At 44.6% G+C, this 25,709-nt stretch overlaps 1 protein-coding gene across 3 annotated transcripts; it reads left to right on the forward strand.

The window, feature by feature from the left end:
- Positions 1-102: 102 nt before the first annotated feature.
- PGAM5 (PGAM family member 5, mitochondrial serine/threonine protein phosphatase) lies at positions 103-23,593 on the forward strand. Of its 3 annotated transcripts, none has more exons than XM_083149835.1 (6): positions 103-211; positions 14,970-15,148; positions 16,928-17,053; positions 17,936-18,024; positions 18,123-18,256; positions 22,916-23,593. In XM_083149835.1, exons 1-6 carry the CDS (start codon positions 138-140, stop codon positions 23,064-23,066), a joined length of 753 nt encoding a protein of 250 aa, XP_083005961.1. In that variant the 5' UTR covers positions 103-137; the 3' UTR covers positions 23,067-23,593. The 3 variants fall into 3 exon arrangements, with proteins under 3 accessions (XP_083005961.1, XP_083005942.1, XP_083005951.1); XM_083149816.1 differs by lacking the exon at positions 103-211 and adding an exon at positions 218-424; XM_083149825.1 differs by lacking the exon at positions 103-211 and adding an exon at positions 218-424 and having other exon boundaries at positions 18,126-18,256.
- Positions 23,594-25,709: the final 2,116 nt, after the last annotated feature.

A 25,709-nucleotide genomic window follows, 5' to 3' on the forward strand; every position in this document is an offset into this window, starting at 1 on the left:
TGGATTCGATGTAATGACATTCGACCATAATGCATTCGACCAAACGATCCCAACCCACGCAATTTGCTCCTTGTAGATGACCCAAGGAATGGATGCATATGTAAGTGAAGTAGAAGAACTTCACTTCCCACAATGCAATGCCGGGGCAGCCTGCGGCTGTGGGCGGAGCAGCGAGCTGCACAGGGGGAATCTCCGTGTTTGGTTTTGGTTGGTATGTCAATTTCCTGCTCAGCCTCCGTCTATTCATTATTCCTGTTGTGGGCTCCAGGATGTTTCTGCGCCGGGCTCTGCTCGTCGGAGGGTCGGCGGCCGCCACGGCAGCCCTCGTAGCCGCCGTAGCGGTAGGGAAAAGTGGAGGAGATTCGAGTTCAGACACCCTGACATTGCCGGTAACCACCGGGCGCTGGGACCGCAACTGGGATCGGTGAGGGTACTGGTGCGCATGCGCAGGGCTATTGTAGTGCACGGCGGCGGGCAGGATGCTTTGTGTGTGCTGCATTCATTGCTGGTGCTGCACCCGCTGTGTTACTACCATGATGCGGGCTTTGCTGCTGTGCTCTCTGCAGAAGGGATACTAGAAGGAATGACCGCTCTGGTCTGCATATACGGAGTGCCAATTGACTTTAATGAGTGCAGATGTTTATTAGATTAGCGGTATATGAGGGCCCATATGGAGAGGGATTAGTGTGTGAGATTAGGGGATCATCACAAAATCGGAGCTTTATATGGCACATATGACTTATTTTGCTCGGGTATGGTGAATAAAACAGCTGTCATTTGTCATGTAACATATGTGTAATTGTTTTAGCAAGATGTGTGTTGCAGATAATACACATAGCTTAGTTAACACAGCAATGGGCCCCTTAAGTTCCACCATTGCTCCCATTCTAATCAATTGGCCTTGTGTTCTGCAGACCGGGACTATGTAAAAACCGGACCGGACTAAACCCCGGACCGCTGGACAGGACATCAAAATCTGCAGTCCGGAGCTTGTAGGGTCCGGTCCGGGGGGGTGTCTTGTCCGGGGGTCCCTGTTATAGCTATCACCAGGGACATGGGGGAGGGGAGATTACAGCCTCCCTGTGTGGTCCGGACCGTCCGGTTTTTGCTACATCCCCGGACCATACAGGGAGGCTTTATTCTACCCCCCCTCCTCTACCTGGTGACAGGCAGCCCCACCCGGACAGGACACCCCCCGGACCGGAGGCTACAAAATACAGAGTTTGATGTCCGGTCCGGAGGTTTTGTCCTGGTCCGGTTTTCACCCATACCCCTGCAGACCTGAGCTGTCATTCCGTTTCATTCGTCCCCTATGTGGGCCAGTTTCTGAGGTAGATCGAATTAAAATATTGGGAGCTTGATTTAACGCATATGTTGCAGTGGTTACTGCTGCGAAACGCATATTGGAATTGGAAGGAAATCCATGCAATTTGGATAACAATTCCTGGGTGGTGACTGGTGAAGGGGCGGCTAGTGGCAAAGGGGTTGTTGGTATTAGGGGCTGCATAAAAAAAACAAATAACGGTACTTGTTTCCTAGCACGGCCACAATCTTATGGATCGTGTACCTTTAAGTTAAGGTACACGATCCACACGATGGACCCGATTTCCTTTGAAATCAGGTCCATTTGGCCGGCTAGGACACAATATCGGGGGCATCGCGTCGGTCGGGACCATTAACATTGGTCCCGACGCGATGCCCCCGATTTCTCCATAGGCTTCAATGTTAAAAAATATTTTAACATTGAAATCGTGTCGGGAAAGGTAAAATATCGGGGGCATCGCGTCGGTCGGGACCATTAACATTGGTCCCGACGCGATGCCCCCGATTTTTCCATAGGCTTCAATGTTAAAATATTTTTTAACATTGAAATCGTGAGAAAATGTGAAAAATGTGAAATGGGCCAATATGACCCATTTCACATTCTAGATGTCCCCGTCGTCACCCCACGATAGACGCCAACCCGAAGCGTGGCGAGCGCAGCGAGCCCGCGAGGGGCGGCGGTGCGCGTCCTCCGACCTTTTCATTCCCCTACTATCCACGTCGGTGTGGAGTTGAGAATAGAATAGTGTGGCGAGCCACCGAGCCCGAAGCGTGGCGAGCGGACACGTATAACTTCACAGGTATACGTGTCCCCTCGCGGGGCTCGCCACGCTTCGGGCTCGGTGGCTCGCTGCGCTCGCCACACTATTCTATTCTCAACTCCACGCCGACGTGGATAGTAGGGGAATGAAAAGGTCGGAGGACGCGCACCGCCGCCCCTCGCGGGCTCGCTGCGTTCGCCACGCTTCGGGTTGGCGTCTATCGTGGGGTGGGGTTTACGCCGTTAAATTTGGGGGGGGGTTGGGAATATTTTACATTGAATACAATGTAAAATTGGGTCCCAGGGACCCGATTTACATTTCATTCAATGAAAAAATCGGGTCGAAGGTCGGTCGCGTCGATCGCATCGCATGCGACCAAATCGCATGCGATGCGATCGACCCGATTTTTCCGACACGACCACCCCGATGTAAATCGGTGTGGCCGTGCTAGGAAACAAGTACCCAAATAACAAAAGCCAGGTTACACTGCAGGTTGCAGCCATGTTCCAATGAACTAATGCTCTAAAGTCCGATGGACTTTGCGTCCGCAAAGGGGAATGATTTTTAGAGACTGCACTTAAATAATTGCGGGTGTGGGGCTGCGGGTGTCATCGGGCCCATGTAAAGGCCCAGCGTTTCATGGGGCGTTCCCATGGAAATTCACCCATGATGCAGGTGCTGGCAGCTGACATCTAAAGATGTCAGCTGCACACTCGCTTCCCGAACAGGGTGCTCGCAGATGTAAGACACCAGACAGGTCATAGTTACTTCTGCTGATTTGGAAACAATCTGCTTCAGACAAGGCCCAAACAGCGCAAGCAGGTAATTTAAATAGAATAAAACCATGAATAGTCTGACTGAAGTCTGAGAAAACTATGGGCGGTATTCAATGAGAATACCTGCGAGGTGCAGCGAATCCTTTTTAGGATTCGCTGCACATTCGCCACGTTCCGGAGCCGGCAGGCTCCGGTATTCAACGTGTCAGGGGCTCGCTGCCCCTGACTGGCGAATATGAGCTCCTGCGGCGTATGCCGCAGGGAGCCTGAGGACGGTGGCAGGCAAAGAGATGGAAGTCTCTCTGCCTGCCCCAGAACTTTGTGGGGGGTAGGTGGGCTCCCCGGGTGCCAGGCAGCACAGGCTGCCCCCCGGGGGTGCCAGCAGGGGACCTATATTCACTATACCCGATCGTAACGATCGGGTGCAGTGAATATATGAATATGTAATGAGCGGCTCGGCTCCGGCGCCCCCTGCTGGCTGCTGTGTAAAAAAAATAAATATTAAATATATATTCATGTGCTTACAGCACATGAATAAAAATAGCATGCCCCTCCTCAGAATAAAATTCCTGATTTTTTTGACACCAAATGTAAAAAACAAAACACTTTATTTTAAAAGTTCACATTCCACTTCACCATAAAAAGATAGCGATTGCTACTCGGTGAATCATGGTGAAAAAAACCTTGAAATGTATTCGCCATGTGGTCATTGAATAGGGTGATTCACCGTTTTAGTCAGAAATTCGCCAAACAGCACAAATTCGCCATAAAAACATGGCGAATCAGGCTCATTGAATACCGCCCTATGACTATTTTATTCTTTGGGCAGTATTCAATTGTTTGTGCCCATCCCTGCTGGCATTATTCAATTGACCAGCATTCGATCCAGGTCGATATCCCATGAAGTCCCTGGCAGCTTCCCAGACACACGATAGATCTTATGTGTTTAATTTCACATAAGGGTCCAGATGTATCAAGCTTCAAAAAGTGATAAAACGGAGAGTGATAAACAGCCAGCTAATCAGCTCCTGTCTGTTATTTTTCAAACCCAGCCTGCGACATGGCAGGTAGGAGCTGATTGGCTGGCTGTTTATCACTCTCCATTTTATCATTATTTGATACATCTGGCCCAAGATCTATTGTAAGATCTACACCTCACAGCATAGCGCTTGTCAGCAGCATCTTCAGATCATGTGTGCAGTTCATAAGAGCCACCTCATGACCCACGTAATTGTACTAAAATACCTCACAATGTGCACAAAAACACACACAATGCATCATATACGAGCTGTCAAAATTGTACATTTGGGCCTGGAATTGTTCTGATGTATGGCAATATGGCTTAAAGAGGTTTCCTATCCATTAAGAGGACTTCTTCCTCAATAGCTGTAATATTATCTGCCTTATATCCTTTTTTTTTTATACATCTTTTTCCCATATATGTAGTTTGGGTTTTGAGGTTATCTTTCTCACATCCTCCCCCCCTCATGCTCCCCTGCTGCGGTATTCCGAAACTACTCCTCCTTGTGCCCACATGTGACCCCTGCACCCACATGCTGCACTTAAATGGTAGAGGTTCTTCAGAGTCTGACTGCAGTCTGTCTGTTTATATGTAGGTCTTCCTACAACTCAGAAGCCCCAGAACTTGGGATATATGCACTTAGATGAGGAGTGCAGCCTGCTGGCAGCAGTGGAGGTGGAGTGAGACCGGAGAGTCAGAGCACTGGACTGCAGGCGGAGCTGTAGTGTTCATTCTAGCACCCGTGTTAATGGTGATTAAACTATGACCAGAGATACAATAAGTGGAAAGCGCAGGTTACGTAATGTGTCCGTAACCTGCTTACCCTTTATACCTAACTGCGTGCGAACAAAACGTAGCGCAGCGCAGCGTACAGTCTATTGTATGTTATACACCAAGAACCGATACCTTAATAAGAGATCCTTTCGCAGGACTTGTCTCCAATTGTGAGAATATACCTTAAAGGACAGAGTCCGCAATGTAAGGACAGAGTCCTTAATGTACCTTATCGCTATTATGCGAATAACTAGACACGACCACGGAATAGAAATAAGGAGGTTAGAACTCCATAAAGAGATTGTATTAAAGTCCCTAATGGACAAAAGGGGGTTACAGAATTAAGAATAAACAGGTATAACAAGTGATACAATACAATAACAATGAATACTAAACACTCTCTGCTAAGGGGAAAGAATACAAATACAAGACACAATGAGCCAACAATAACTACAAGGATAAATACCGTGATAAATGCAACCGTTTACCGTGGTCATCTAGTATGTGAAAAGCAGTCCGGTCAGAGCTCACTATCGTTCAGGAATGAGCGATAGTCCGGTAGGAAGGTCCAGGGAAAGTAGTTGTGCCGAAAAGACCCTGGCTGCTCTGTGTCGCCTATCTTATAGGGTCAGAAGGGGGAGGTCAAAGGCCATTCTCATTGGCCAGAGATCATATGTCCGGTCCACTGCAATTGGAGGTTAGACGCTGTACCTGGTCTGACCAGGTGCAGGGGAGTGAACTTTAAGAGTCCTTTGTTTGGTGGTTTCGGCGTCAGCAAGGATAAGAACCGGTTTGAGCTAGTTTCCTTTGTTAACTACTTACAACAGAAACTGTCTCTGGAATATGGATTTAGTCCATAACTATCGGACAGTGTACATTGCGAAATATTCGCAATGACCGGAATACTTTGCATGATGAGCTGAGCGGAACGGTACTAAACACGATACAGACAGCTGTGTGCAGGGCTAACTAAGCTATGTGTGGCGTTCTAAACCTTTTAACTATATTTCCTTTCGTGTAAGTGTGTTATTATGAATTTATGTGTGATAGTATGTCTACTCTTCTGGTCCACATTGTCACACATACTCGGGTATGGAACTTTATTTGCGCAACTCTGCGAACCAAAATGGCGGCCATACTATCACAAAAATGGCGTGTGTGTACCTAGACTTCCACAGTCCACCCTTTAACAGTAAATATAAAACTGTTACATTACAAAATATTTCACACGACAAGACAGAAATTCATAATCCTAACAGAGAAATTGGGATACATGAAATAAACATATAAGGGGAGTAAACCATCTGCTCTCGGCCGATCCAGGATCATGGATAAACGATGGGCCGCATTTATCGAACAATCTACTCAGGGTCACGAAGGATAATGTACAATTTTTGGGATAAAAATAAAAACAGGGGTGGTTACAACATATACACGTTCTTCAGATATGGCATCCTTTGGTAGGTATTGTTTGTGACAACAGACTCTTGAACTCTTTGTTGTCTCTCTTTTTGATATGCTTTTAAGTATGATGGTATTAAAACATCCGGTCCTGGGTAAGGTGTCAAGTTTATAGATTCTACCTTGACCTAAGCTGGGATGGGTAACACACTCTCAGAACTCTGTATCGTCCGTCCAATGCCTGGCAGCAGGGCGGCGGCGGTATCCTTGATTTGGAAGATGAGAACGGATAGTGGAGGGGGGAAAGACAAGAATAGGACCCACAACAGTAGAGAAAACTGAGAAAGGAAAAATTTTGTTAGTGATCCTTTCAACCTGTTACCAGTGGGGTGTGTCACAGTCCCTTTTGTAGCTTGTACAGGTTGCTTGACCTTAGCTGCTCTCCAGTCCTCCCGAAATGGTGCCTCTTAGCGATTTCTTTCTTTCGCCCTCGAGTGTAAGGACCTTCTGGTTTTCAGTTCCTTTGGCAGTAGGACGAACGTACCCGAATCTCTCTCTCTCTGCGACTTTGTTATTGAGGTAGTGCTGGTCAACAAGATTTTGGGGTGGTTCTTTCCAAAGGTCTATCAAGCAACCTGTATATGGCAAAGCAGGGGAAACAACAACAACATCTCCTGGTTCATGGTTATGACAGTTCACAACAGGTGTCAACAAAGTCCTTTTGCTGCAGTTTTCCAGGTGTGGATACATCACTTGCATTTGTGGTCTAGGATCTTCTTGTGGGATTACCATAACCTGTAGCTGCCCGCCAAGCAATGTTTCGATGGGGACAAATTTTGGTGGGGTTCTGAGAGTGATTCTACTATTACAAAAGGAGTTTTATGGGGTGTACCATCAGTCCCTAAAGGTTCACACATGACTTAAACCTTTTATATATATATTTGCATACTCAAGGGTGCTTCTGGGCTGCCATATCTATACACACAAACGTCAACACCTACATATATATATACATAAAAAAACTAATAATAAATAAATAACTATAATGATTCTAGAGTGGACTGTGCAAAGCCAATTTTTGTATTACCTGCAGAGGATCCTGCTGGAGGAGGGATGTGGAGATGGCTCTGTGGGAACAGCCGTTGCAGTTTCTTTCCTCCAGACAAGTAAGGCATGATTCTGTCGTCTTACCTGTCTGTGGCCACACCAGTAATTTCGGACTAATTTTTTTCCACATACCTTCCCTGTCAAGACAAGTCAGGCCATGGGCTATCTCTGTCCTGACAGTTTGGCATGTTCTCAGAGTCACTGGTTTTCCTTGTCCATCTTTCTATTCCTGTCCACATCCCTTCGGCTTCCAGACTGCTTCTCCTGCAGGGGACACAAATCTTGTATTACTATGTGAATATACTGACATTTATAGGGGGAACACAAACATTATCCGCAGAGCGCATGGCTCACCCAGCTGCCTTGCCAGCATGTTCATTATCAAGTGACACTGAATCCTCATTGAGGATGTGGTTTTTACACTTGATAACAGCCACTCTGTCCGGCAGCTGTATGATTGTCAAGAATCTTTTAAACTTACAACGCTTGCGCCACTGGAGTGCCAGCTACTGAAACAGAACATCTGAGGCGCCATAGGGCCTAAGATCTTTTGTATTACCCCAACAAACATACTTGGAGTCGGCATGAATATTGACTGTTTTTTTTTTTTTTCTCTCAGTTCGCAGTACTATTAATGAGACTGCTGCTGCTGAGTGAGATGTCCAATGGGTTCAGCCTCTACTATGCCTTTTCCATCTATTACAGTATAGCCAGTGTACAATTTTCCCTCTCGGTGTTGTGGAAAGAACGAGAAAAAAAAAACAAAAATGAATTACCTCTTCCAATGGGTTGTTACCACCCTTTGGGGGCATGCTGCAAAGGTCTGATTCAAACATGTCATGCAATCATATTCATCTCGGCTCCCACTAAATTCCACTATTCCAGCAACCTCAGCACCACTCCACCCTTTGTGCCTTAGTGGGCACACCTGGTAAGAGTGTTGCTGGGTTTACAATATTACCCATTTTTCATGGTAACATCAATGCAAGTTCCCATTTAGTGAACTTGGCTGATGAATATTTTTCACATGTTTTGGCAGAATTTTAGGAGTGTCCAGACTATACGAGGAGCATAAACAGTTAGAACACACCCCAACACCACATTCTCAGTTTTGTTTACCAGTAGTGCTATGGCAACTACACTGTGTAGACAAATATGAAGTGCTTAAGTAATAGGGTTTTAATTGTACACTGCAGTACGACATTGGTCAGGCTGGCATCACCAGGTTTCTTACGTCACTATATCTGTCGCCCCCTCAGCAGGTCTAATACTCTAAATCACATGGTCTCTTGTGTCAGTTTTACCCATGGCAAAAAGCTGTAATCAGGCCTGTTTCTCCTTCTTTATTGTCCACATCTGTCTGTGAAGACATGGGTATTGTGATTGCACCTATTTATATGTAAATGCGTTTTACAACCCTTTTCATTCTTTGTAGAAGGGAAATGCTTTGTGTATTACTTGGACTGCTTTTCACAAGATGGTGGCTGTGGTTGCCCTGGGTAACATTAGGAGTAATGCTTACAGTTATTGGGACTTTGTTCAAAATTTACTGAAAAATATCTATATTGTGACTACTTGCTTTACAGGGTACCGCATATTCACAATGGTATTTCTCTGCTGGGGGTGCGACAGATTCTTCGAACTGTTTTTCTATGATTTGTGGGTCTCTGGAACAGAAGGGTAGGGGAAGGAGAAAAAATTGGAAAAAGAGAGAGAGAAAAACTCAAAAAAAAAAAGGGTAGAAGATATTAATGACAGTAATGTGTACATTTATTTTCAACAGAAACATTTTTCTTTTATTTTTGAGGACGCCAGGATTTAGCACTATGGGGGAATTGGCTCTCAACTATTTGGTTCTTACCCTTTTCAACTCCTGTTCTGCTTCTTAAGCCCTCCCTTTCTTTCTGTTTCCCAGTGTGGTTGTGACTATAGGCTGTGTCTAGGGGTATTTAGCTAAAAGTTCTCTTTTGGGAACCTTGTTATTTCACTGGGTATTTTCCCAGCTCAACCTCAGGTTTCGAATGGTGAAGCTGTACTTTGGGGCGCTATACTTTCTGTTTTTAACAGGGTTTCTATTGAAGCTATGGTTGCCATTGATCCTGTGTCCTTCCCATCTTTAGTTCAAAGGGAACTCGGTATTTGTGCTGTAGTTTTTAGCTACCTTAGATGGATTTGACTCTATAACAGTGGAATACAACATTAGCCTCTGAGGACTGTCCAGCATATCTTGCACTTCTTGTGTAAGATTTCTAGGAGTGTCCAGAAATACCCCATCAGGGGTGCAATAGATGACACATCCCATTTTACATAGTAAATCTCTACCCAGGAGGTTAGTCGGGCCGCTGCAGCCAACAGAAAAGAGTGTTTGGTATGCAGAGGCCCGCTTGTAACATCTGCTGGTTTCGTCAGTGGGTAATGCTGTATTTTTCCTGTTACCCCAATTGCTGCTACTAATTGCTTGACACAACCTAGACCAGGAGGGAATGTTGTTAACGGGTTAGGTACAAAAAACTTTATATTTAAACTATTCCACTTACCCATATCTGAGGCTCCTCCCTAAGGTATTGAATTAGTCCCACTGGTTGTAGGATGCAGGTATGACCTGCTTCCTATTGTCTGACCTGGGTTGCCCTCAGCACAGTGTCAGTCATCAGATGGGGAGGAGGCATGTTGCGTGACCTGTCTGTCTCCTCCCATTGTCTAGGGGCTGGGTATCTCCGTGTCTCACCTTTGTGAGATTCCCATTCTCGCTTATGTGTCTTGATAACTCCTGGGGTTTCCTGACCTACAATGAGCTGAGTAATGACCTTTCCTATTGCAGTTGTAACAGATAATTGGCTTTCTACCTGTGTCCCTGGTGTTTCGTTGGTAGGCAGCTTTGTTTGGGGCATTAGTAAGGGCTTGGATGCTAACCATCATCAGTTTGTCAGTTTGCAGTTCCCTGTGCTTCTTAATGTTGCGGTCGTGGTCCACAGCAGATTCCCGTAGGGCGTCTACTGTCATTCCACGCCAATTTGGAAAGGAAGTTTGGACTCTGGCTCTCAGGTTTTCGTTAAGCCCTTCCACCAGCACAGACACAATCAGCTCCCTCAAGTGGGGGTCGTCCTTAGGTTTATAGACACCAGTGTATTTTGATACCGCCATCAAACTCCGGTTGAAATATTCGCTAGCTACTTCACCATCTTTTTGTTTGATAGTGAATATCTTGCTATATTCCACTGCTGCAGGAAAATACACTCCCAACTGTAAGTTGATTTGGCGTATATTTTCCTGGTTGATGTCATCATTTATCTCCTTGTCCACTTTCAATCCACTATCCTGAATGAATTTCAGGATGTCAATGTGAGTGGGGAGACAGGCCCTCAACATGATTCTCCAATCCTTGTTGGTGGGCTCATCAGAGTTTCCTAGATCCCTTACAAATTTCCGGCACAGAGCCAGATTTTTCCTAGGATCAGGGAAATCTGTAATGATGGACCGCAGCTCTAACCGTGTCCATGGGTTTAGCATGGTCATCTTTCTGGTAGGTATCACACCCTCTCTGTCTGCCTTACCATAGGGAACCTCCAGTGTGCGTACAGGGTATGTTTGTACCACCTCTGCATTACTGGGACCTGCTTGGGAGTCGTCTGTGTCTGTGCTGTGTAGTGCATCCTTACCTGAGTCCACTTCTATGCCGTTGGCACCAGCTGCCTCCTCCTCCTGTGCTGGAGCCCCAGCAGTGGGTTGAGCTTTACCCTCAAGCATATTAAGTGCATGGGAGACGGCCAGTGCCAACAGCTGCTCGTTTTCCTCTCGGGTTTCCTTATAAGGGGATAAAACAGGATACAAGTTAGTAACTGTTGCATTATTACTTAGGTCTTTCTTATGAGACATTAACCCCTTCGGCACATATGGGGGTGGGGGAGCTGATTCTATTGCGGCAACGGTTGCATTTTTATTGTGGCTGATTGTGTCCGGTATTGCCAGACCTTTGATTCCCCATTGTTCCTGTCCTTCCTTCTGCCACAATTTAAGAATATCTATATGCTTCACTCTCTCCTTACGACTGGAGAGTAGGCATATTTCATCTTTTACTGCCGATAAGATTTCTGGATCGAAGCTACCAACACTGGGAAATTCTAACTTGCTGCCTTGTGTCATTTTTCTCCATTTATTTTGGTAAACAACTGCGAGTTCACCGTGCTTCTTGCACATAATAAAAGCAGCCGATCCTCTTGGCCGGCTTGCTTTCCTCCCTATCCTGCACGTTATCACAGCGTGACCCGTTATTACCCATAGTTACAGGAATAAACGTTCACAGCTTAATAGATAATCGGTGGGTTATTAATTATCTGAGAGCTCCCCAAACACTCACTTCTCCACACAGCGACACTTCGACGCAATCAAGCAAAGAGCCCACAATGCGAGGTATGATACTCAATCACCAAGCTCTCAACTAGCAGCGAACTTCTAGCCAACTTGCTTGATGCGGCACAATTTTTCCAGGGTATAACAAACTTGCTTTCCTATACCCCCAAAAATCGGATTTCTAAAGTAGCTAATCGGAAACAAGTGCGTTCCGATATATCTTCTTGTACCCTCCTAGCGGAATTAATTCCACTGAAGGGGCAGTTCCTATGGGCACGTCGTCACGTGAACCCGGTCCTAACTGGACTGTCCTACACTGGACTACACTGCGCTGAGTCGTGCCGTCACACACCCGTTCGCCTCAGTTATTTTTCACACTGGGCGCTAGTTACACCTTGGTCTTATGCTAATTTGTGAAATATTTCTGTACAGAAAATTTTCCCAGGCTGGTAGCTTTTCACTAGATTCTTATGCAGGTATAAATCCCTTATAATAAACTATAGGAATCTATTAAAATAATGCTTGAGTTGCTTGCTTATGAGAAAATGAACAAAAAGAAAACCTTATTTTCTTTTCTTAATCACCGCTTCATTCGCAGTATATTACTATACTGTTTAAATAAAGCTAGTGGTTTAAATACTGTTCACTTCTTCCTATGTGTGCTGCGTGTGCAGTACCAATGAACAGCCACGTGTGTACGTGCGCTTGTTCACAGGCCGCCGATGAATCGGCCACCCACGTGTTCTATAGTGTATTTGCAAGGTTGCGCTCGGGTTTCGATATACGCAGTAATTGCGCCTAAATGTGGAATAAATCCCTTAACTCTGTCCGAGAGTTACGTATCAAGATGCGAAATAAATCCCGCACTTAATCCGTAAACCACGTACAAAGATGCGAAACTTTCCCGATGTGGGCACGTGCGCGCGCACCTTGCGTAATACACAATAGACGCTTTACGTTACTGCAAAAAGGCCCAGGACTTGTCGCCACGTGGCGGAGTCCCTGTTTTTGCGGTAGCTAACAATAAACAATTATAGTTTTTGCACAGAGGGGATCCTCTATGTACTATAATAAACACAGATTCCACGTGTGCGAACCTTATCGCACGTGGTACATATACTGTAATAAACAAGCAACCCAAGACACTATACCCCGTTAAACTACTTGTGGCAGGCAGAAGTACAGTTTACTAAACACTTAGGTATGATATACTTTAAAACACGTGGCTTTCACCTATTGTACTCCGGGTTCAGCGCTAGCACTTCCCGAACCCCGCACCGCCGCGGACCTGGCCTATCCAGCAATGGATAATACTTCCACCCTTTTGCTGGTATAGGTCGGGTCGCACGCCTGGTACTGAGTTCTGGAATGTGGAGCGGACGGACGTGCCCCCAATTGTTAATGGTGATTAAACTATGACCAGAGATACAATAAGTGGAAAGCGCAGGTTACGTAATGTGTCCGTAACCTGCTTACCCTTTATACCTAACTGCGTGCGAACAAAACGTAGCGCAGCGCAGCGTACAGTCTATTGTATGTTATACACCAAGAACCGATACCTTAATAAGAGATCCTTTCGCAGGACTTGTCTCCAATTGTGAGAATATACCTTAAAGGACAGAGTCCGCAATGTAAGGACAGAGTCCTTAATGTACCTTATCGCTATTATGCGAATAACTAGACACGACCACGGAATAGAAATAAGGAGGTTAGAACTCCATAAAGAGATTGTATTAAAGTCCCTAATGGACAAAAGGGGGTTACAGAATTAAGAATAAACAGGTATAACAAGTGATACAATACAATAACAATGAATACTAAACACTCTCTGCTAAGGGGAAAGAATACAAATACAAGACACAATGAGCCAACAATAACTACAAGGATAAATACCGTGATAAATGCAACCGTTTACCGTGGTCATCTAGTATGTGAAAAGCAGTCCGGTCAGAGCTCACTATCGTTCAGGAATGAGCGATAGTCCGGTAGGAAGGTCCAGGGAAAGTAGTTGTGCCGAAAAGACCCTGGCTGCTCTGTGTCGCCTATCTTATAGGGTCAGAAGGGGGAGGTCAAAGGCCATTCTCATTGGCCAGAGATCATATGTCCGGTCCACTGCAATTGGAGGTTAGACGCTGTACCTGGTCTGACCAGGTGCAGGGGAGTGAACTTTAAGAGTCCTTTGTTTGGTGGTTTCGGCGTCAGCAAGGATAAGAACCGGTTTGAGCTAGTTTCCTTTGTTAACTACTTACAACAGAAACTGTCTCTGGAATATGGATTTAGTCCATAACTATCGGACAGTGTACATTGCGAAATATTCGCAATGACCGGAATACTTTGCATGATGAGCTGAGCGGAACGGTACTAAACACGATACAGACAGCTGTGTGCAGGGCTAACTAAGCTATGTGTGGCGTTCTAAACCTTTTAACTATATTTCCTTTCGTGTAAGTGTGTTATTATGAATTTATGTGTGATAGTATGTCTACTCTTCTGGTCCACATTGTCACACATACTCGGGTATGGAACTTTATTTGCGCAACTCTGCGAACCAAAATGGCGGCCATACTATCACAAAAATGGCGTGTGTGTACCTAGACTTCCACACCCGCTATCTTTGAAAACCCATGCAGTTCCTGTTCCCTGCCTGGGGTGTCGCTGTCTGCTGTGGTGTTTCTCACACATGTCTGATTTGCATATCAGTGATGATATACAGACCACACTGTGCTAGGAGCACTACAGCAGACAGCGACACCCCAGGCAGAGAAGAGGAACTGCATGGGTTTTCAAAGATAACGGGTGCTAGAATGAACACTAGAGCTGCCTGATGACATCTCAGCTCTAAGCCAGTGATATGAGGAGTCTGAAGTAACATACAATTCAACAGATTTTTCAGACTCCGTGGACCATTAGGTGAGACATCACAGGAGTCTTTAGCGTCATGTGACCCCATGTGCAGATAGTCAGGACCTACTTTGGGGTTGCGACTAGAGTTTGGGACCTGGTTTATATAATCGGACAATAATAATTTTCATCAGATTGCAGTGCTTGGATTTTCTGTTTTGAGGTAGCCTACAAAGTCACAGCAGCTAGGATCATTTCTTAAATGAAAATGGTCCAGTGCCCAGGGATTGGGATTGTGTGTGTGTGTGTGTGTGTGTGTGTGTGTGTGTGTGTGTTTTTTAACTAGTTAGTGCATTGGAAATGAAAACCCACCTTTCATATTTATCTTGAGGAAAACATGTAATACACTGAAATGTAGGCAATACCACCCATCCATTCAAATTGTTCCTCTATAACAAAAGCACCCTCATGAAAACTTACAATACAATCAGGCAATTTCTCCAACATACGAAAACAAAGTAAGGCACAAATTAAACTTTTACATCACTATTTTAAACCGCATTATGTATTTGTGTACAGTATTAATGTATTTATTTTTATCCTCTTGTCTTGTAGCCGGGAACCAATATCTTTGGTAAACTTACGCAAGATCAATGGTGAGAGTGGAGAAGAGGAGTTGAACTTACACTTAAATAAGCACAAGGCTAAAGCCTCCCGACACGTCTTTCTTATCCGACATTCACAGTACAAATTGGATGGAAAGACTGATGCTGAAAGAGTTCTCACTAACCTTGGTGTGTATCTTCTGGATGTTCTTCTACCAATCTGTCACTTAATATGTAGTATGTCAGTATTTTCCATGACATTTATCCGGATGTATACAAAAATGAAACCAACATTTCTGTCATGGCCACATGCAGTTGGTATGGAACTCAGCGGTAGATTTATTCAGCTTGGTGAACTGATAAAGTGGTTGGTTTTGATCACCGGCCAATAAGCTCTGTCATTTTTCAAACCAAGCCTGTAAATTCACAGTTAGGAGCTGATTGGCCGGTAATAAAAACCAGAGCTTAATAAATCTACCCAACAATTATTTATGCAGATACTTCCAGACAATAGTTAAGTGTTTGTAATAATATATATATATTTTTGGGGGTGGTGTATATTAAAATTTGAATTAGAGAGCCTATAACTAATTTACATTTATGCACATTCCCCCCCCCCCCTTTCCCCTATGTACTAATTATGAATTGTATACATAGTATGGGCAGGTAATTGACTAAAGGTGGCCATACATCAGAAAGACCTGTCACAAATCACGATTGTGTCCAATTTTCCCTTCAACTCCCTGGCAGTCCTTGGTTGTTACTCACAATCTGTCATACAATCCGCCGTACAATCCAGCTGCTGCGTACGACTGGTCATCTCACAATCGATTTTATGCACCTAAACTGCCACTCAAATTATGCCGATTGTATGACCAGTGAAATCACCGATTGCATGTGCTTTAAAGCACATGAAATCAGCTTCCAATCCCAATTGATCAACTGATGCAGCATGTCTGATCAGGGGACCAATCCTTCAACCCGTGGCACCGCACATTGCTCGATTGTGTGCACATCATGTGCACACAAATCTGTAATTTAACCAATTGAGATTGTACGATTGGTACAATATCTTTCTGATGTATGGGGGCCTTCAGTTAGACATGGCTTAAGGTGTGTACACACAGTGTGATTTTGCTTGCAATTCGAGTGAAATCGAATTGAACAAAACGCATTTGATTTGGACTATATAGTACAGATCTGTGCTATATAGTGTTACCTGCAGAGTCTATTTCTCTATTTGATTTCGATGCCGTGCATCGGGATCAAATGTGGCTGGAAACAGTTCGATGTCCATTTCTGTGTGAAAGGGGTATTACATTGTATGTACAAATACCACAGTATATACATACATTTTTGGTGACTATCCCTTTTTCTCCCTTCATCCTTAACCAAAATGATAAATGAGGTACCTTTTTAAAGAGTACCGTAAATTCTCCGCTACTGAAGAATTGTTATTTTACAATGTAAAACCATTTACTATTGACATTTGGCTCATTTGCATGCAACATTTTTGCATGGGTCATTTAGTTTAATAGAATAGTTCATGTGTTATGTTCTATATAGATTGATTACTGCAGATACTCCAGTTGGCTCCATAGATCAATATACTGAGTAAATCCACAACAGGTACTTTCTCCAGCACATCAATCAGTGGTTCCCAAATTCAGTCCTCAAGACTTCTAACAATATCCATGCTTGGGCAAAGCACATGTGATTCAAATAATATCTCAGGCTGATTATAATATCTGTGCACAAGCAGGGCTATCCTTAAAACCTGTGTGGTGCCTTGGGGACCAACCTAGATGGTACAAGGTGCAAGTTTCACCTAGATGTTCTCAGTCTGTCATTTTGCATTCCCTTTTTTTCATTTGTAATGCCCATACTGTTGTTGGGCCCTAGAGGCAGTACAGTAAGGGCCACAAGAATGTTGCTGAAGCTAAGTGATTGTCCTCTTTTGTTCTGAAGGTCGTGAGCAGGCAGAGCTAACTGGGCAACGTCTTGCGAGTCTAGGACTGAAATACAGCCAGATTGTTCATTCATCTATGACGAGAGCCAGAGAGACAACGGATATTATCAGCAAATATATACCAGGTGAGGGCATGGTTCTGGCACTGTAGGTTGGAGACTGATGCTGCCTACCCTCCTATTGCCCATCTTCTGCAGATCCATAAATGAAATGTCTGTGATGAGATAATGTATTCGCACAGCAAACCATGTCTGAAATTGTATTGTGCATTATGGGCCTGATGCTGGTTCACTTGCAAAAACAAATTTTCTCTCTAATGAACAAAACCATGTTGCACTGCAGGGCGGCAGATGTAACGTGAGTTTTTTTTGTTTCTGTGCAGGGTAAATACTGGCTGCTTTATATTTACACTGCAATATAGATATCAGTTTGAAGTACACACCCCACCCAAATCCAACTATCTCTGAACATGTTACATCTGCCCCACCTGCAGTGCACATGGTTTTGCCCATTAAAGAGATCATTTGCTTTTGCGAGTGAACCAGAATCATCCCCTATATCCGTTATTGTTTAGCCACTAGAAGAAAGTACAGGGTAAACATTGCCTGTTGGTGCCTCTTTAGTACTCCATGCTGTGTAGATTGGTTAATATTATACTGCTGTATCCACTCCTAATAAGGGCTTTGCTTATACATATTGCTCATTTTGCTCGCCATGCTTCAGGACAGGTGCGCTACTGCGCTTGGCACGTTTTTCAATTCCCCATTGGAGTCCACATGGATGGCAAAATATAAAAATCATGTCGACCCATTGGCTGTCAACTGTACAGGTTCTTTACTTTCCAGTTAGGTTCACTTTTATTTTAATATCTTTAAAACATGTCATGTATTTTGGATGTCACACAGGTTGTCACAGGCCAGAAAAATGATATTATCTTATTATTTGAATGATTCCTTATCCTCTAAATTGTCTGTTAAATCTCAAACTGTGGTGCACACCCTCCGCAGATGTGAAAAAGTCTAGCTCTGACTTGCTACGTGAAGGAGCTCCCATCCGACCAGATCCCCCTGTCTGTCACTGGAAGCCAGATGTGGAGGTGAGATGTGTTCTCCAGTCATGACCTATAGGACTGTCCTGCCGTGCTTATTATTAAGTTACAATTTGCATCGTTCTTGATCATGAACCTGTCTCCAGCAGTACTATGAGGACGGAGCTCGCATTGAGGCTGCATTCAGGAATTTCATTCACCGTGCAGATCCTAAACAAGAAGAGGACAGTTATGAGATCATCATCTGCCATGCCAATGTTATACGCTACATTGTGTGCAGGTAATTTTTTTTTTTTTTTATTATTAACAGTTTCTTATATAGCGCATATTCCGCAGCGCTTTACAGAGACTATTTGAACATTCACATCAGTCCCTGCCCCAGTGGAGCGTACAATCTATATTCCCTACCACATGCACACACAGACATTCTAGGGTTAATTTGTTGGGAGCCAATTAACCTACCAGTATATTTTTGGATTGTGTGAGGAAACTGGAGTACCCGGAGGTAACCCACGCAAGTGAGGGGAGAATATACAAACTCCGCACATTTAGGGCCATGGTGGGAATCGAACCCATGACCTCGGCGCTGTGAGGCAGTAATGCTAACCATTACACTATCTATTTATTATGACTTGTGTCCTATTCACAACATAATCCTGTTTTTTTTAAATAATAAGTAAATTATAATAAGTAAAATACAGCTTACATATACAAAATATATGATGTGAGTAAAATGTAAGTAATATATAAATGATCAATGCCCTAAACACTTAGCTGATTTGGACTTCTATGCTCTGTCCGGGATATGCCAAGTGTTCTGGCAGGACTCACTCACTTTTTGGCCTCATCTTAACATGAGGCCAAAAAATCTGATAAAAGAAGTGATGTGCGCTCCAAGCTCTACTACAGGGCACTTTTTTTTATTTTTTTATTCGATAATTTTTATTGAAGATTTTTTTTGCACAGACAACAATAACACCCCAAACATATAAAAAGATAGCCAGTAAAACAATGAAGTCAGAGCTGTACAATTAGTGAATCAGGATATCTCAAGGGCACATACACTTAATAAAACAGTAAGGGTTAATGTATCACCTGCAAGATACAGATAACAGCACAGTTTAAAAGCTGTAGTCCACCAGCACCCGAAGGCGCCAATCGGGCACAGATACACACAGCATATGTCCTAACTAAAGCATACAATAAAGCAAAAAGTATGAAGCAGAGCGCTTTGTTTCCTCCCATTATGTATATATAATGGTTGCGGTGCTCTTGAGGTCCTTGCAGTGCCCGTAATGACTAAGACTAAACTAGGATAGCATATATCTAGCCACCTAAAGAGGAAGGATATAGAAACAATAAAAACAAACTAACCCCCAAAAGCAACCCACCTGAAAGACCCCCCACCCTGTATTACCTACACCCAACTTGAGGTATACCTGGAGCCCTAAACCTTACCCCTCCCCGCTAACTACAAATCCTACCTTCTACTACTACAGGATATTTGTCGGATGAAAAACTCAGGGCAATGGAAGAAGGATCTTAAGCTAGGATAGATGGAGGCCAGCACACCTACAGGAGATATGCACAGTTTGCATAGAATCGTCAAGTGTATGTTATACATATATTTTCTGTGACAACAAGAAAATACAAACAGGATATGAATAAGACAGTATAATGCTGAGAAAATAGCAAATTAGGACAAGAGATAAAGTGGGCACTCCAGAGTTTTATAGTACAGGATCTAGTCCGGCCAGTTTTCGGTGCCATGAATGGGCTGCGGTATAGTAGAAGTCCTTGGGGACTCGCAGGAGTACAGCCAGGGTAGTCAGATAACAAAGTGTAGACTTGTAAAATTGTCAATAGAAGAGAAGTGGGAGATATTTGGCAGGACATAGCCATAGCAATACGGATGTGTATGGGCTACCAGGTACTTTCAGAGCCAGCAGGATCCATCCTCGGAAATGCCTCCAGGGTGCGAACAAGTATAGTAGTCATAGGGGTTGCAGACGCAGGATATTGATGCAGAATTTTTTCAGCCACAAAAGGATATTCTTCAGAGACATAAGAAATAGAAGGGGTTAACTTCCGGACATCATCAAGCCTGCCAGCAAGTCTATCAGCCGAGGCAGATATAGCCTGAAGAATTTGTTGCAGGTGTGCTTCCATACCTGCGCCAGCAGTGCACACCTCCAGACTATCCGTCAGGCGATGAGTAGGCAGGCTGCTGTAAAGGAGGCTTAATAGGTTTAAGTATGGTGGTGGCTAGCACACCACCTAACCTTTATGCTGTGTACACACGGGGGCGATAGGGGCTGAAATCGCTGGGAATATGGTCGCTGAGCGACCATATTGCCAGTGATTGGAGTGTGCACCAGCGATAAATCGCCAGGTGCGCGCTCCCGTTTTCAGCCCCTGAATGGTCGCTGGTCGGTGGAGCATGCTCCTCCGACCAGCGACATCCCCTGCCTCTTCACCCAGCAGTGTTTAAATTTTCATCTGCGACCATCTCTGGTCGCAGATGAAAACGGGACACGGGGCAATATGATTGCTGAGCAATATATTGCTAGCAATATATTGCCAGCGATCATATTGCCCTGTGTGTACGCACCTTTAGGGATATTGCTAACAGCAGGATATCTGGCTGTAGCCTCCCCTATGCAAAACCAAGTAGTGTGTAATAGGTATAGAACTGACCCCGCAGGCTCCAGAAAGCAGACACCATATGTAGCCGCTGCACCCAGCACAGGATCAAGTCTGTATAGATACCGCAGTCCAGGAGACAGGCAGGCAGGGCAGCGTCGTTCCCTCCGTGCAGCTGAGCGACCGGTCTCAGTAAGATCAGCTGTCACTCTCTCCGCTACACCGCGGAGTACTTCCAGACGCCCCCTCCCGCTGAGTCCCCTGACCAGAGGTAAAAGCACAGCCAAATGTCGGAGATCGCTGACTGGGGACTCCTCCGTTCAGCCAAGGCAGCCGGGGAATCCAAAATGGCGCACGCTGCTGGAGAGGATACACGAGGCACAGCAGGCCAGGCCAGTCCACCAGCACTCCCCGAACGAGCCAGGAGAGATGCAGACAGCTCAGGAGACACAGGAGCGGTTCTGACGAAAGCTGAGGTGCATAAAGATCATCAGCAGGTCCCAGGGTAGGATTTACAAACAGGATTTCTACGGAGCTCACGTTCCCGGCACCCGCTCTCAGTGCCGGCCAAGCCACGCCCCGTTTATCCTATTACAGGGCACTTACATCAATATCAGGAGGACGCCTTCTAATACCACAAGCTAAATACTGTGGAAGCTCCTCCTCTTTTACTGACAAGGGACCACACTGCACATGCTTCCCCACAAAGCTGCTTGTATAACCTGGCGACCCCCTTTTTATACGCTAGGTCAGAGGTTCCCATTCTTTTTAAATTCACGGCACGCTAGAATATCAGAATTTTGAACGGCATTCTAGGCCAAAATAAAATGTCGAAGAGGAAAAAAAATATATATATATCACATTAAGGGGGTATTCAATATGGGATTCCGACTGTTGAACATCGAGCAGTTTTCATCTGATCCAATAGTAACTCGACAGTCTGAATTCAATGTTCCAGCTTTGGAGTGTTGGAAAGTCTGTATATTGGTGAAAACCGCTGCGGATTGCTAAAATAACTGACGTGAATTCGACAATCCGCAGCCGTTTACGACAAAACAGATCCAACTTTAAAAAAGTAGAATCTGCCACCCTTCAATGCTGTTGGTAACGGCAGCATTGAATAGGTGTGTGCTGATATCGGGTAATAATCGGCACATATTGAATACTGCCCTAAGTAGATTGTGTTTATATGTGATCTTTAGGGTCAGTTTTGTGGTAAAGAGCAGGATTTGCTGCTGTTTGACCATATATTTTTATGAATGCCAGCCACCAGAACTGGTTTTCTCCATAAATCATAAAGAAGTTGAATTGGTCCAGGACCACCAACCCCCGCGCTGGCCGCTCGCTCTATTCAACGTACTGGGGAAATCCTCGCCGTCACAGGACGGCGAGAATTCTCCAAAACAGCGAGACCCGCGGCTGCTGCAGAAAACTCACAGTTTTTAGCCGCGGGTCTCGCTGATTCTGGAGCCGCATCCGCCAATTCCACCTCGCTCAAAAAACGGAGCGAGGGGGAATTGGCGGATGCAGAGGCTGTGTTGAATGCTGTCGGGGTGAGTGGTGACAGCGAGCAGGAAGCCCTGCTCGCTGTCACCACTCGCAAACAGCATTGAATACCTGCCATTGTCTAAATCATTGTTGTTCATAAATAAGGAACTACTGATTTCTGGATATTACTACTAGACTTGTCAGGTATTAAAGAGTTTGTGGTTCGTTGAGCATAAAGACGTGCAAATGTCAACATTTGGAGCTACTGCTATAATTGTTTCTATCTTTGCACCTGCAAACAATAGGCACCCATAAATCTTTGATTTCCTTTTCTGGTACAAATGATTGAATACATTTTCTAAATGCTGACCCATCTATAAAAAGCAATACAATTATGGCTTCCTGGCAGCAATTTTGTTCTCTTATAACAAATAACTTTTATTAAAGACAAAAAAATGGTGTGTTGGAACTTTACCCAATACATCAGTTTTGCCAGTCTTGTGACACACTCAAACCATGTATGTTTACAGCATTTCTCTGATTGGTGAAGAAAGAGTTTTTTGAATGGATGGTGTTCAGGGATTGAAGTGGCTGGGAATAACAGGGAAAATGTCTGTGGAACTGAGGGAAAAAACAAATGTCGATTTTTAGTTAATCTCTTTCCAGATTATTGATTATAATATTGAGTTTATCCCGATTAGTTGGAAATATTGTGATTTAATTTGTAATTGTCCTAGATATTCCAGGAACTGCATCATGAGTTAGAACAGTATTTGAATTTGTTTCATTTATGTATTTATTTCTACAGAGCACTACAATTCCCACCTGAAGCATGGCTTCGCATGTCGCTCAACAATGGTAGCATCACCTACATGGTCATCCGCCCCAGTGGTAACGTCAGCTTGAGGATGCTTGGTGACTCTGGCTTTATGCCACCTGATAAAATCAGCCGGACTTGAATTTTGGCAGTTTGTTTCTACCAGCAGCATCTTCACTGCCTACCATGAAGATACCTGGAAGAGATCTATTGCTGCATTGTAACCAGCGCCCACTCTCTCTGTGCCTTCTCCTGAGATTGACTATTTGATCAAGATACAAATTTTTCGAAAAATCAAAACACATTGAACTGAATTTTTTACCTAATCTGTAAGTGCAGGACAGCCAACTATCTGACGTGAGAGGCCGTGTCCACTTCCGGCATTAAGACCGCTTTCTAATAAAGATCTGATTTAATTAGAGGAGTGAAGGAACTGGGTTATCTGGAACTTTGAAGTACTTGTAATACAATAAGTGAAGTGCTGGATGAATCAATGAATTCCCCAATTTTTTTTTTCTTTTAAAGGTTATCTGCATGTCTGTTTTCCAATTGTTTTTATGGAAGGACATTTTTGTACCATACTTTTAAATGTGAATTCAAGTGTGGAATTCTAAAAAAAAAAAATGTTTGTAGTGAATGTAACATTAAATACACCCATACTTATCCTGATCACAATGTTACCTAGATGACTGTAGAATTAATTATTGTAGATATCCAATTAAGCTTGACCAGGGCTCGCCAAACTGGTCCTCAAGATCTACAAAAGGTCCATGTTTTCCAAATCACCTCACTGGTGCACAGCTGTAGTCATTACTAACTGTCACATTTTCAAACCTGCTGAATCATTCCTACTATAGATCCATAGGTTACCTAAAATATATGAACTGTTAGATCTTGAGGACCGGTTTGGCCACCTCTGGTCTAGACAAACTTCAGTTGACACAAATAAATTGGCAAATATATGTTGTGTATAACAAGAAATGATGGCCAAAAATGAAGATTAATTAAAAAGTGATCTTCCTTCATCCAGCTGAAGCGTCACCATAATTTCTTCTAAGATCCCCATTGCATCATAACTATAACTCTGGGTTATCTTCTCTCTCCTCTAGTTTAGACAGGATTTGTTTCGAGGGACTACACACTGGGTAGTATATAAGATTGTTGTATTGTTTATTTATATGGCGCCACAAGGGTTCCGCAGCCCCTGACAATACATAGAGGAGCAAAGAAAAAGCGAGGCAAGAGGGCCCTACTCGTTAGAGCTTACATTCTAAAGCAGGGATCTTCAACCCATGGCCCGCGGGCCACGAGTGGCCCGCCGACTTGTTTTTACTGGCCCGCCAGTCAAAAGATTCTTGCTGTATGAAAAAAAAAAAAAATCCTTCCGCGCTGTCCTCTTAGCAGAGGGACGCGGCGGAGGATGCTGCTGGGTGACGTTGAGGCTGGGGCGGGCGGGACTGTGTGCAGACATGCGCATTGTCTACTTCCTGACGCTGCGCACACGTCCCGCCCGCGCCCTTCCAGACAGCCGGGAGGAGACTGACTGACAACCGCCGCCAGCCGCGCACTGCACTGCATTGCACCTCAGCACCTGTCCCTTCTTAGCAGCAAAGACAGACCCTGACACCGCCAGCAGCAGCCCTCTGCAAGGGACACTGAATCAGGTGCCTCAGGAGAGGGTGAGCTGTCTGTTTGTTTTTAGAATTGTTTTGTTGAAGGTGGGGGTGGGGGTGAGGTGAGCTGGCTAGGGTGAGGGTGAGGTGAGCTGGCTTAGAAGGCTGCATTTAGAAATGTTGTTGTTTTTTTTTGGGGGGGGGGGGGGGTGAGGTGACCTGGTTGCATTTAGAAATCTTTTGGGGGTGCTGACTATGGGGGAGGGGGGCTGGCAGTGCAATGTGGCCCTGTGTATGGGGAGAGTGCTGACTATGGGGGAGGGGGGGCTGGCAGTGCAATGTGGCCCTGTGTATGGGAGGGTGCTGACTATGGGGGAGGGGGGCTGGCAGTGCAATGTGGTGCTGACTAAGGGAGGGCTGGCATGCTGTGCAATGCAGTGCTGACTATGGAGGGCAATACTAGGACATTTTGTGAGGGACACTACTGGTGGCATTTTATGAAGGACACTACTGGTGGCATTTTGTGAGAGGCACTGCTGGGGGCATCATATGCATAAGCAGGAGTATTGGGGGCCTTATAGTGCAAGGTGGAATGGGCATCATGGTGCGAGGCATGATGTGCAATGGGCATCACGGTGTGTGGCATAATGTGCAATGAGCATCATGGTGTAATGGGCCTTCATGTTTAGATGTCACTGTGCGGCCTTTAGACAGCCAACTTAAGCATGGAAGGACAACAACTATTCCTGCGGTAACCAATGTCTGGCCATGCAGGTGTCAGGTAATTTTTTTTCCTACTAGTTCACACTCTTATAATTAGACCACGCCCCTTATAATTAGGCCACACCCCTTTTTGGGAGTGCGCGCCTACGGCGCGCGCAATTTCTTAAATACCAAGTTATGTATGGGGGGCTGCATTTTTATTCTGTTTGCACTGGGACCCTAATTTTTTAGAAATAACCCTGGTGCTGACTATATATTGGGGGCAGGGTTTATGTGTATGGGCAGCTGTGCCAACTATCTATGCAGGGGCTGTGCTGTCTATCTATTAAGAGCTGTGCTAAATACCACAGTAGAGCTTAGTGGCCCTCGGGCATCGTTGAATTTTTTAATGTGGCCCACACTGTCTTAAAGGTTGAAGACCCCTGTTCTAAAGGATAACTTCACTCCTC

The sequence above is a fragment of the Crinia signifera genome, chromosome 1, assembly GCF_055691185.1.
Source record: "Crinia signifera chromosome 1, ASM5569118v1, whole genome shotgun sequence".
Taxonomy (NCBI): domain Eukaryota; kingdom Metazoa; phylum Chordata; class Amphibia; order Anura; family Myobatrachidae; genus Crinia; species Crinia signifera.